Genomic DNA, 13,283 nt, shown 5'->3' with positions numbered 1-13,283 from the left:
TGATTTTTTGATTTATTGTAGAGATGAGGTCTCGCTGCCCAGGCAGGTCTCGAACCTGCGGGCTCAGGCAGTCCACTCACCTCAGCCTCCCAAAGGCGTGGGATTACAGGCTGCCACCAAGCCCGGCTTCCTAATACTATTATGTGCATGGTTTTTTCATTTAAATCTTTGGAATTTATTCTTGTGTATGAAATCGTTTGAGTGTTTGTGTACTATTTATCTCATTCCATTGATCGATCTACAGTGAGCTAGTACATACTTTTAATTAATAAGTTTTAAGTTATATTTAAGATTATTTAAGGCTAATTTCACTTTCATTGTTCTTTTTTATCTTCCTGTTCTCACTTTTCTTGTTTTTTTGTTTCTTTGTTTGTTTTTGGTTTTTTTTTTTAGTTGGAGTCTTGCTCCATTGTCCAGGCTGGAGTACAGTGGCACACTCATGGCCACCGCAGCATTGGCCTGCTGGGCTCAGGCAATCCTTCCACCTCAGTCTTTCGAGTAGCTGGAACTCAGGTGCTCACTATCACGCCCAGTTATTTTTTTTTTATTGTGGAGATTTTTTTTTTTATTGTGGAGATTGTGGAGATAAGGTCTCACCAAGTTGTCCAGGCTATTCTTGAACCCGTGGGCTGAGGTAATGCCCTCGCCTCAACCTCCCAAAGTGCTGGGATTACAGGCTTGAGCCACTGCACCCAGCCTTTTTTTTTTTTTTAATGTGAATTTAGGATTTCTTAAAATTGACTCCCTCTTTCCCCCTTTTTCCCCCACCCCCCCAAAAAAGATCAGTTGGCACTTTATTGGGTTGTTAAGTTTGTTAATTACCGTAGAGAAAATCAACATTGTGGTCCTCCTGTCAAGAAAAACATGATGAGCCATTCTTTTTTATCTAGTTGTAGAATTTGGGAGCTTCCTCCAAATAGGTTTTACTCACTTATTAGTAAGCTTATGCCTAAATATACAGTTATCGTTTGAACAACACAACTGCACAGTTCCACTTACACACAGATTTTTTTCAATAAATATAATTTAAAATCTTTGGAGCTTTGCAACCAGTTAACATAGTATGTTATGTATCAGTTATCTATGAAGTTTTTAATGTAGTTTGTCTATTGCTTAGTAATTTTTATTCACTTGATTGAGATGTGTCAAAGCTTCTTTCTACTAGTGTGTTTCCATTTATTTCTTCTTATATTTTAAGTAATTTTAATCTAATGAATATTGATCCCAAGTTATTTGGTGCATAGGTACTCACAAGTATAATATCTTTGTGACAAATTACACTTTATAGCATTATAAAATGCCATTGTTTTAGTCTTGGTTAGTATTTTTTGACTAAATTTCATCTTAACTTTTTGTTTGTGTTTGCCCAATGTGCATTGGCTCATCCTTCTGTTTTCATTTTTTTTAAATATTTTGTTTCAGTTGTGTTTCTGACATGGTTTGTGATTCAATCTGAAATTTCTGTATTTAAATAACTAGTTTAGTTTATTTACAAAGATTTGATATGTCATATCACTAATATATATGGTTGAATTTAGTTGTCATTTTTATATTATTGTTTCTTTTGCTGTGTTGATTTTGTTGTTTTGCTTTGCCTTTTTTAAACTAATTGACTCTTTTGTGAGCAGTTTTAAGTTTACCAAAAAAATTTTTTTTTTAAAGTTCACCCAAAAATTACAGTTACCATATACCCCTCACTCCCTACCTCCACCAGTTTCCCATTTTTAATATTATTTTTTTCTTTTATCTTTTACTTCTAGCAAGTTGTGATCTCTAAACGTCTTGCATTAGAGTGGTATACTTGTTACAGCGGATGAGCCAATGCTGACACATTATTAATTCAAAATTCATAGTTGACATTAGGGTTGTCTCTTTGCGCTGTGCATCCTGTGGATTTTGACGAGTGGAGAATGGCCAGTTTCAGTGCCTGTTCCTGTGGGGCTGTGTGATCTTCTTTGTGCTTCCCCTGTTCATCCTGTCCTCTCTTATCTGCCCCACAACCCCTGGCAGCCACTGGTCTTTCTGTTGTCTCCATAGTTTTGTCTCTTCAGATTGGCATCTTTCGCTTGGCAGGATGCTCTGTGTCTTCTCATGGCTTGACAGCTCATTTCTTAGCACTGAATAATTCTTTGTTAGGATGAACCGCAGTTTGCTAATTGGCCTATGAAGAATATCTTGGTTGCTTCCGAGTTTTTGCAGTTAGGAATAGACTGCTGTAAATCACACATGTACAGGCTTTTGTATGGATGTAAGATTTCAGCTCATTTGAGTAAATACCACAGAGTTGCAATTGCTGGAAAGAGCGTGTTTGGTTCTGCAGTTTCTGTAAGAAACTGCCAAACTCTCTTCCAAAGTGGTGGCACCATTTTGCATTCCCAGGCTTGAGAGTTTATGTTGCTCATCTTCTCCAGCCCTTGCCGTCGTTAGTATTCTAGATTTTGGCCACTCCAATAGGTGTGTTGTGGTATCTGATCTCTTTTTTTTGAGTCGGAGTCTCACTCTGTCGCCTAGGCTGGAGTGCAGTGGCATGTTCACGGCCACTCCAGTGTCAACCTGTTGGGCTCTGGCGATTCTTTCACCTCAGCCTTCCAAGTACCGGAACTACAGGCACGCGCTAAAGTGCCCGGCTAATTTTTGATTTATTGTAGAGACGAGGTCTCACCAAGTTGCCCGAGCTGGTCTCGAACCCGCAGTCTCAGGCAGTCTACTCGCCTCAGCCCTCCAAAGTGCTGGGAGTACAGGCTGAGCCACCAAGCCTGGCCTAATATCTTTTTTTACAGGGTTCTTTGTGTATTTTGGATACCAGTTCTTTATCTGAAGTGTTTTGTCATTGATGAAGTAAACGATATGTTTTTTCCTGGCTTTTGAAATTTTCTTTTTTATCTTAAAATCTAACTTTAAAGGCTATTTCCTACTGTTGACAATTTATGGTCAATTAACATGGCACATGGTGTTTCCTTTCAATATGTAGACTCAGATTTTGTTCCAAGAATTTTCTTGAAATTTAGCATTGCCTGTTGATTTTTTTTTTTATAGAAACTCCAGTTATACGTATATTGAATTATCTGTGCTTGTCTTTTGTGTCTTTCATTCTTGTTTTTGTTTTGTTTTATTTTTTGAGTTGGAGTCTCACTCTTGTCACCCAGGCTGGATGGAGTGCAATGGCATGCTCACAGCCACCACAGCCTCGACCTGCAGGGCTCAGGCAATCCTTCCGCCTCAACCTTCCAAGTAGCTGGAACTACAGACGCACACCACCACGCCCAGCTAGTTTTTGTGATTTATTGTAGAGACAAGATCTCACCAAGTTGCGCAGCCTGGTCTTGAAATCCAGGACTCAGGCAATCCACTCACCTCTTCCCCCCAAAGTGCTGGGATTACAGGCTAAACCACTGTACCCGGTCTTGTTTTGAACACTTCCTTTTTGTTTCTACTTTATTTGTGTTTCTCATTTCTGTGTCCTTGCTCCCGAGTTTTCCATTTTGCCTATTTTTCTTATGCTCATTCCAGTTTTGTATTTATTTTTGTGGGGTTTTTTTTAAACTTTTACATTTTTTATTTTAAAATTGTGGGGTACAATTCAGGGTTAAGTATACAAATATTCATTATGCAGGTACCCTTGTTGATGAGGTGTGCCCCCCCATCCCCAGGCAGATTCCCACTACTGCCCATCCCACCTCCCCGCCCCTCCATCCCCCCCATTTCCCGCCACTGTCCATTCTTTTGTTGATAGTTGTTCAAGGTCCACTTATGAATGAAAACATGTGATACTCAGTTCTTTGTTTCTGTGAAAGATCAGTCAGTATTATAGACTCTAAGTACATCCAGGTTGCTGCAAAGTTCATGATTTTGTTCTTTATGGCTGCTTAGTATTCCATTGTGTGTATGTACCACATTTTTTTTTTATCTGGGTCCTCTTTTGATGGGCAGCATGGTTGATTCCATGTCCTTGCTATTGTGAACAATGCTGCAATAAACATACGTGTGCAGGTAACTTTTTTATAGAGTGATTTGAGTTCTTCCGGGTCTATTTCCAGTAGGGGGATTGCAGGGTCATATGGAAGGTTGATTTTTAGAACTTTTAGGAATCGCCACACTGCTTTCCACAGAGGCTGTACTAATTTACACACTCCCACCAACAGTGTAGAAGAGTTCCCTTTTCTCCACATCCTCTCCAGCATCTGTTATTTTTTGAGTTATTGATAATGGCCATTCTGACAGGAATTAGGTGGTATCTCAGTGTAGTTTTCTTAGGCTCATTCCAATTTTGTATTTATTTCTGTGGTGGTTTTGTTTTTACTTTTACTTTTTTCATAAGTTCTGGGAGTTTTTTTCTTCTTTTATTTAAAAAAAAAATTTTTTTTTTTTTGAGTTGGAGTCTCCCTCTGTCGCCTAGGCTGGAGTGCAGTGGCACACTCACAGCAACCCCAGCATTGACCTGCTGGGCTCTGGCGATCCTTCCCCCTCAGCCTTCCAAGTAGCTGGAACTACAGGCATGTGCTACCATGCCTGGCTAATTTTTGATTTATTGTAGAGACAAGGTCTCACCAAGTTGCTCAGGCTGATCTCAAACTCTTGGGCTCAGGTAATATACTCACCTAGGTTTCCCAAAGTGCTGGGATTATAGGCTGAGCCACCGAGCCTGGCCTTAATTTTTAATTTTGTAAACGTGGGTTACAGTTCAGGGTAAGGTATACAAGTGTTCATTATGCAGGTACCCTTACTGAGGGTTGTTTTTCACAGCTAAAAAGAATTCTTTCCTGCTGCCACAGATATAGCTGTGCTTGTGATTCTTTTGTACCTTGCATGATCCTTTGAGTACCATCTGCTAGTTGGGCCACACGAGGTTTAAGTTGACCCTAACAAAGAACACACATCTGTTGCACAAGAGTGTGTTATCACTGTAGGAAACGTTCTCACTGGGCATTTTGAGATTGATCGCTGCTCACCCTTCTCTTTTCACTTTCTTATGTGCAACTCCTGCCCAATCTTACCTGTCATATGGTGTCAAGATTATATTTCTAGTCGCCCAATTTTGCTAAAACGATGTTTCCATTATTTCTCCTAATCTCTTAATATCCCTGCCCCCCAACTCTGTTGATTTTGAATGATTGTCAGGTCACGGGTAATTTACATAGCCATATTCTACTAGAAATCTGGATATCTGTTAATCTCCATTGTGTTGAGAAAATTCCTTAAAGGCAGACAGTGTCTTCTATTTTTTTAAACCCCTTTTTATGTATTACAGTATTTGAAAACCAGATTTTGATACGTAAGATGGTATTTCTAACCAACAGAAAAAGGTAACCTATTCAGTACGTTATCAACACAAATCAATCACAATTTGGAAAAAAAGTTATAGTTATTTCCATTTCTGAAACCATTCAACAAAACAATGTCAAATTGATTAAAGACCTAAGTGAAATTTATTTCAAAGGAGATGGCCTAACCTAACAATATCCAGAATTCATAAAAACTTGTGTAAATTCATAATAAAGACAAAAGTCCAAGAGAAAAACGGGGAAAGGGTATGAACAGATTATTCACAAAGGAGGAAACCCTCATGATTAGTAAATTCAGCAATAGGATACTTCAGGGGTTATGGGGAGCCAATAAAATGAGAGGAAAAGAGATCAAATCCCCAAGTCTTTGCCCGGTGGGAATGAGGGGCCTGTGAATGTCACTGCTAGTCTGATCCTCCCCCTTGAAGGAGTGCAGTGAGTAGAAGGCGGGGCAGTGGTCCAGATATTTTTCCATAAAGTAAGATGCACTGCAATGCATATGTAAGTGGGTGGAGCCAACTGGGGGATCCATTTATCAGTTTCATTTAATTTTCAAATGTGTATATCCTGTGATATGCCTCTTTTACTTTTTGGTATCTCAGGATCGCTCACAAAAGAGCGGATTCAAGAATATTCATTGTGGGAGAGTCATAGCAAACAATTGGGAGCATTCTGAATCGTCATTAATAAGGAAGCAGCTAAAAATACTCTTGCGTTTCTGTGCATAGTCATCCCCTGGCATATTCGGGGACTGGCTCCAGGACCCCTGCCTATATCAAAACTCATGCATAATCTAAGTCCCCAGTCTGCTGGTGGAACCCGCATAGATGAAAAGTCAGCCTTCCGTATACAGGAGTTTTGCATCCCATGAATACTGTATTTTCAATCCACATTTGGTTGGAAAAAAATCCAAATATAAGCAGACCCATGCAGTTCAGACTCATGTTCAAGGGTCAGCTGTGCTGCATTATGGAATAATGTGCAGCACTTAAAAGAATAAATGGAACTCTATGTATCAATGTGGAAATATATCTAAAATATTGAATAATATTGAATGAAAAAAGCATTTTTATACATAGATTAGCACTATGATAATTCTATATAAAAAGTTATATATGTACTCAAGTGAATATGTATGTAAATTTAAAGGAAAAGTCTAGTAAGGTGTACACCAGGCCAGTGGAATTTTAGTGGCTAAGTGAGTTCTAAAGGGAACTTTACTTTTTTTTTAATTGGGGTAAAACTCATATAACAGAATTCACCATTTTAACCATTTGCAGTATACAAGGCAGTGTGGTTGGTTCTTAGTCCATCCACAGTGCTGTGCACCCATCACCACTGTGCAGTCTGAAATGTCTTCCTCACCCACCCGCCACCTGTGAAGCATCCACTCCCTGTTTCTCCTCCCCACCCACCTCTGGCGATCACTAACCTGGTTTCTGTCTGTCTCTATGGATTTGCCTATTCTGGGTATTTCATATGAACTTATATGGCATCTGGCCTGTTGTTTCTGGCTTCTTTCATTTAGCATAGTACATCCACATTGTAGGATATGCCAGTTTTTTATTCCTTTTTATAGCCGAATAATGTTCCATTACACACACACACACACACACACACACACACACACACACACACACCCCACATATTTTATCATTCATCGATTGATGGGGCATGTAGGTTATTTCCACCTTTGGGCTGTTGTGAATAGTATAGCACATTGGCATACAAGTGTCTGTTGAGTCCTTATTTTCAATTTCTTTACATGTATATCTAGGAGTGGAGTTGCTATATCATGTGGTAATTCTGTTTAACTTTTTGAAGAATCAAAGAGCATTGCATTTTGCATGAAGAATGTATTGCTTGTGTGATTAGAAATTAATAAAAGTTTTAAAAATGGAAACAGAAAATTGTTCAAAACCTGAAACTGAGAAAGTAGAAAATTATTTAAAATTTGAAGTGAATTAAAAAGTATTTAGAAAATCAAAACAATCTATAAGCTAATCTCCAAGAGATAACTTACTGGTACTTTTGGACTATGTTCTTTCAGTCTTTTAATTTTTGTTAAAAAAATTTTAATACACGAATTTAATTCCCAAGTGTACTGAGATAAACATCAAGTTCTTTAATTTTGTCCTCAATCTTAATCCCCTCCCTTTGAGGGTTAAAATATTTTTCTGAATAATATTGTATTCTTTTTTCTGTGCTACAAACTATTTTTTCAAAACCTAACACCATTTAATACGAATAGGTCTGCAGATTACTTTATTTACTTAACACTGTTTATGGGTTGTTGTTCTAATCAGTTGATATAGATCTCTCCTTCATTTGGTTTAAGAGCTGTATGACACTCCATGGTGTTACTGTATTATAATTGTTTATATTTTCCACTATTAAGGGGCATTTTGATTCTTTAAGTAGTGGTTCTTAAACTTAGCATTCATTAGAATCACTTTGGGATTTTTCAAAATGAATGGCTGGGCCTTATCCCCCTGCCTCTCCCAAGTTTCTGATTCATAGATCTAGGGTAGGCCTGAGAATTTGCATTTATAACAAGACTTTTTATGTTGCTGTTGTCTGGGGACTTCACTTTGAGAACTATTGTTATGAAACATGGTGAGGCTGGTTGCTGTGAATGATTAGAGTTTGCTGAGGGTTTGAACAGGGTAAAAAATACAGCCTGCTTATGAGAGAAAATATATATAATAGTGAGTAAAAATAATTAGAATAAAGATCATAGGACACTGGTGCACTTGCATTCCGTTTTCTTTCTTTTAGAAAGCTTTTATTTCTGGTAAACTGTTTTTTACTCGGTACCCCCTATGGCAGGTTGGAGGACAGGGTCACCATTCGGCCAAATGAAGGTCCTGAAGGTGGACTGTCGAGCCGTGTGGACCAGCTTAGTGACATTCACACAGGTAAGCCCTGCTGCATGAGTCTTGTTACTTTCTGGAAGAGTGTTAACACCAACCTGCTTTATTTGGGCAGTGTGTAAGTAGCATTCCTTATCAGTTGTCTCAGTTGTTTGGAAGGTAGTAGGCATTGAGCACTGGACTCTGTAACAGGATTGTATGGCAACGTGGCAGTAAAATTTCTTGGCCAATTATTTTATTGAGTGTTCAAAAATGAAAAGAATTACTTGCTGAAACCAAGCCAGTGTACTAAGACAATAAGCAAGTCGTCTTCTTAAATAGGATTAGTTACAGGAAATATAATTTTTTATCCTATGGGATAGAATGTATAGGAACAAATTTATACTGGAACTAAATATGTGCCTAAACAGTGTATTTTTTTAGTGTGCAGTATTGCCTTGGATTTGTGTCTGTATTTTAGAACTTCCAATATCATGGAAGTATATAACAAGTTAAATTGACTTTCTGAAAATAAAACATTATATCCTGTTAAAGATTATTTATAGGGTAATTTTGCTTTTGTTTTCCTGATACACGTGGGGTTTTCTGCGAGAATTTGTGTTAAATACTATGCCTTGTCAATATCATTTAGAACTCTGTTTAAGTACGATATGAACTTGTCACGCAATCTCTTCTTTATACCATAGAACCTGGAATAGATGACTCTCAGCACTCTAAATATGATATAGAGAAGTCTCTTCTACCGGAACCATTTTTCCATAGAGTGGTTCAGTCTGAACAGTTGAACGTAGTCTCTCAAGTTCAGTCAATTCAGTGTTCACCAGAAGAATCTCTTCCACTTAGATCTCACTCTGATTCACCATCAAGAAATAAAAACAAGAACTCCTTGCTGATTGGACTTTCAACTGGCCTGTTTGATGCAAACAACCCAAAGGCAAGTATGGTCCTCAAGTGGAAATGTTATCCATTTGCTAGCATTTACTGTTGATTGTTTTTCTTTGATATACCATAATGTTTAGTTTTAATCTCTAAAGAACACAAACACATATCAAAACAAACAACAAAAAAAAACTTCCACCTTTTCTTTTGAGATACTAAAAAGAAATTGCTAATGAAAGTATAACCAGGATAGAGACGATTTCATTGGTTTCCTGTTCAGGATTTTTTTCCTGTAGGATCTACTATTATTTGAGCAAAAGATTTTCTCTTACACCCTTATGCACACTCTCTCTTTCCCATGGCCTAACCTGACTTCCATATTTAGTATAAGACTAAGCTTAAGCAGTATATCTTATCTGGATAGAAGTGCTAATTGCCTAATCTATTTGTAAACAGATTAGTAGATAGATATTCATATGCACTTTCTGGTAAAAGATTTTCAGACCTCTTACCTTTTCTCACTTGCTATTTTAAATGTATGTAATCAAATTTTTCTTATTAAAAGATAGAATATGCCAGGTGCAGTGGCTCATGCCTGTAATCCCAGCACTTTGGGAAACAGAGATGAGAGAATTGCCTGATCCCTGGAGTTGGAGACCAGCCTCGGCAACTTGGTGAGACCTCATCTCTACAATAAGTCAAAAAATTAGCTGGGCGTGGTGGTGTGCACCTGTGGTTCCAGCTACTTGGAAGGCTACGGCAGAAGGATCACCTGAGCTCAGCAGGTTGAGGCAGTGGTGGACATGAGCATGCCACTGCACTCTAGCCTGGGCAACAGAGTGAGGCTCTGAGTCAAAAAATTAAATAAATAAATAAATAGAACGCCTATCTGCAGAAAATTTGGAACTGCAAGTGAAAATTTAAAAATCATATGTCAATTCATATATATAATTGTGAATATATTTAATTTTACCAAAACAGGATATTATGTATACTTTTTATATTCCTTTTCTAGTTATTATAATATTCTTACAAATAACATTATTGTAGTATTGTTATGAAAATAGCACTCTATCTGAATATATTGTCAGATATTCTCTTTATCACCATTATATACTGTTTTTAATGATCACGTATTCTACTGGGCTGCTTATCATAATTTTTTCACAAATCTGCTTTTATTGTCAGGCTTTAGGTTTTAATTTTTGTTATTGTAACCACCTACACCTCTAACTCTGTATACAGTCACAATTACTTCCATAAAGTAAATTTCTCTAATATAAGTCACAAAGTTATATTGTATATTGCCTGATTTCCTTGTAAGAAACAGTTAATGCTGCTGTCAGCAGTGTGGGAGAGCGTAACCATTTCTCCGCGCCCTAAGTGGCACCCACTACTGGTCATTTACTTAAACATCTATTTAATCAATGAGTAACAAATCAGCAGATTTGTTCCAGTTTGTACTTCTGTGTTTATCAGTGAAGCTGGACATTTTTCTTTTGTTTGAGCTTGTATATAAATGAATTGCCTGAATTATTTAGTCCTTGACTATTTTTTAAATATATCATTTTGATTTTCAATTTAATTTTCCCATTGGTTTTAGTTTTATTTTGCGGAGTATTATCTCATGCTTATCTTAAGCTTAGAGATTATTAAATTTACTCATTTGACTAATAACAGTTAGATTTTAGAAGATGCAAATCACCAAAACAAATGTGTGATCTTCAGAGTTAGAGACAGAGACGTATTGTGGGACAAGGACTATCATATAATTCATGCTGTTTGTTTTGTATCACTGTCTTTAGTTCGGATCTTTCAAATAGCTTATTGCTGTCCATGAAACTAGTATCCTTTGCATAATATAGTTGATGATTTGGTTTCCTTTCATGACCTTGGACCACATTGGTCCTATGGAAGTATTTATTCCGGAAGTAAGCGTGGCACATTGTAAGCAGCTGTGCAGACTTCAGCTAGAGGACTGTGAGGGAAAAGGCAGTGGAAAACCAGAAAATCAAAGCAATCTGTAACCATCCCAGAAAAGGACCAAGGGCCATCCCTGCCTGCCCTATAAATCAAGAGTTCATCACTGAGACAAAATAGTAGTCAGTATTCATAATAGTGTCCTTGAATCATGAAGGAAAATCAAAATTATAAAAATATATATAGTCTATATACTAAGATGGGATAACTTAACCTCTTATAAACATTTTAAAAACTCATTTTAAAAATGTTGAGTTATATTACTTGTGGGGATTTTTGTATTAAAGGAAATCTTCCTTGTATCTTGGATCCCAGCCCCTTCCACCTTCTCAAGGAACTTGCTCTGTCACTCTTGCTGCTCTAACCTGTGTCGTCTTCCTCTTTGGAGGGTCCTTTCCCCAGCACGTATGTTCCAGTAAATTGCACCATAAATAGCAAACGTCCCTTGACGTGTATTCTCCAGCTGCCGCCCTTTCTCTGTCTCTTGACAGCCATCCTGAACACATTGCAGACTCCTTGCAGCCACTCCCCAGCACGTCCCGTGTGGCTTTCGAGAGGCTCTCCACTGAGGCTGCTCTTGTCCAGGTGGTCAGACACAGCACGGTGCCAGATTCCCTGCACCCTTTTCTCTCTCACTTCTTGACTTTTATTCTTTCAACAGAGTTAATGCGGACCTTAACTTTATAACTCACTTTATCTGTGGGCTTCCTTTAGAGTGTACTTTCCTAGTTTTTCTCTGAACACATTAGTTACCCTTCAGTCTCCTTTCCTGGTGGCCCCAACCCTAACAGATCTGTTGAAGAGAGCGTGTCTTCTTGTATTGCTGAGTGAGTATACTATAAATGTCAAATAGTCAAGTTGGCTTACAGTGTTGTTCAAGTCTTCCGAAGCTTTACTGATTTTTTTTTATCTACGTGAACTATTCATTGCTAAGAGATTGAGATTTTTTTTTCCTCTTATTTTTTATTTTAAAGATGTGGGATACAATTCAGGGTTAGGTACGTAAGTGGTCATTGTACAGGTAAAATGTAGGTACCCTTATTGATGTTATGTGCCCCCCCAAGTGTCCCACTACTTCCAATCTCTTTCTTACAGTATTATGATGAATGTTCAGGGTTCGCTTATGTGGTACGCAGATCTTTGTTTTGTGATAAATCACTGAGTATTATATAGACTCTAATTCCATCCAAGTTGCTGTGAAGTTCGTAATTTTGTTTTTCTTTAAGGCTGCATAATATTCCATCATGTAAATATATATTTTCTCTATCCAGTCCACTTTCAGTGGGCAGCACGGTTGGTTCCATGTTTTTGCTGATGTGAATAATGCTGCAGTAAACATGTGTGTGCAGGTATCTTTTTTATAGAGTGATTTCAGTTCTTCCAGGTATATTCCCAGGAGGGGGATTGCTGGGTCATACAGAAGGTCGATTTTTAGATCTTTTAGAAATTGCCACAGTGTTTTCCAAGAGGTTATACTAATTTACAATCCCACCAACAGTGTAGAAGAGTTCCCTTTTCCCCATATCCTCTCCAGCCTCTGTTGTTTTTTGAGTTATTGATAATGGTCATCCTGACTGGCATTAGGTGGGAGATTGAGATTTTTAACTATACCTGTATGGATAACTATTTCTCTTTGTGGTTGTGTCAGTCTTTCAGTTTTCATTCCATGTAGTTTGAAGCTTTCTTACTGGGTGAATAAAAATGTAGTATTGTTATATCTTCTGGATGAATTGATTTGTTTACTATTATGAAGTATCTTTCTTGTTTGATAGTCACTCAGTATTCTCACTGATTTTCCTTCTACGTGTATATCACTTACTGAAAAGGAGTGTTGTGATTTCCACTCAGTTGAATTTAAATGACGAATCATGATGTCTTATTGATGAATTGACCCTTTTATCATTGTGAAAGAATCTTTTTATCACTGGTCATATCACTTTGTCTGAAACCTGTTTTGTCTGGTTTGAATGTAACCATTCCAGTTTTTTATGCTTTGTGTTTGTATGGTATATATGCATTTTTTTTACTACTTTTAACCAAGCATTTTATATTTAAAGCGAATTTCATGTAGTTAGTATATAGTCAAGTCTTATATTTTAACCAACCTGACAATCTCTTTTAATTAGTTAGGTGATTTACATTTAATATAATTATTAATATGACATCATCCATATGATTGGGTTTAAGTCTATCATTTTTCTGTTTTATGCTTGTCTGATTTTTGTTGTTGTTCCTTTTTTACTCTCTCCTTTCCTTTGGATTGAGTATT

At 37.4% G+C, this 13,283-nt stretch overlaps 1 protein-coding gene across 1 annotated transcript in view; it reads left to right on the top strand.

Moving 5' to 3' along the window:
* Window positions 1-13,283, top strand: part of NEK1 (NIMA related kinase 1) — a 159,493-nt gene that overhangs the window by 127,288 nt on the left and 18,922 nt on the right. The window contains exons 29-30 of the mRNA XM_008074769.1: window positions 8,112-8,200; window positions 8,842-9,089. Coding sequence (XP_008072960.1) covers window positions 8,112-8,200; window positions 8,842-9,089 — 337 coding nt within the window. The remainder of the gene's footprint in view (window positions 1-8,111; window positions 8,201-8,841; window positions 9,090-13,283) is intronic.

This window comes from Carlito syrichta, unplaced genomic scaffold (assembly GCF_000164805.1).
Source record: "Carlito syrichta isolate Samal-C Ts95f unplaced genomic scaffold, Tarsius_syrichta-2.0.1 Scaffold317482, whole genome shotgun sequence".
NCBI lineage: Eukaryota > Metazoa > Chordata > Mammalia > Primates > Tarsiidae > Carlito > Carlito syrichta.
Note: the sequence above shows the minus strand (reverse complement) of the source record. Positions and strands in the feature narration are given on the sequence as shown.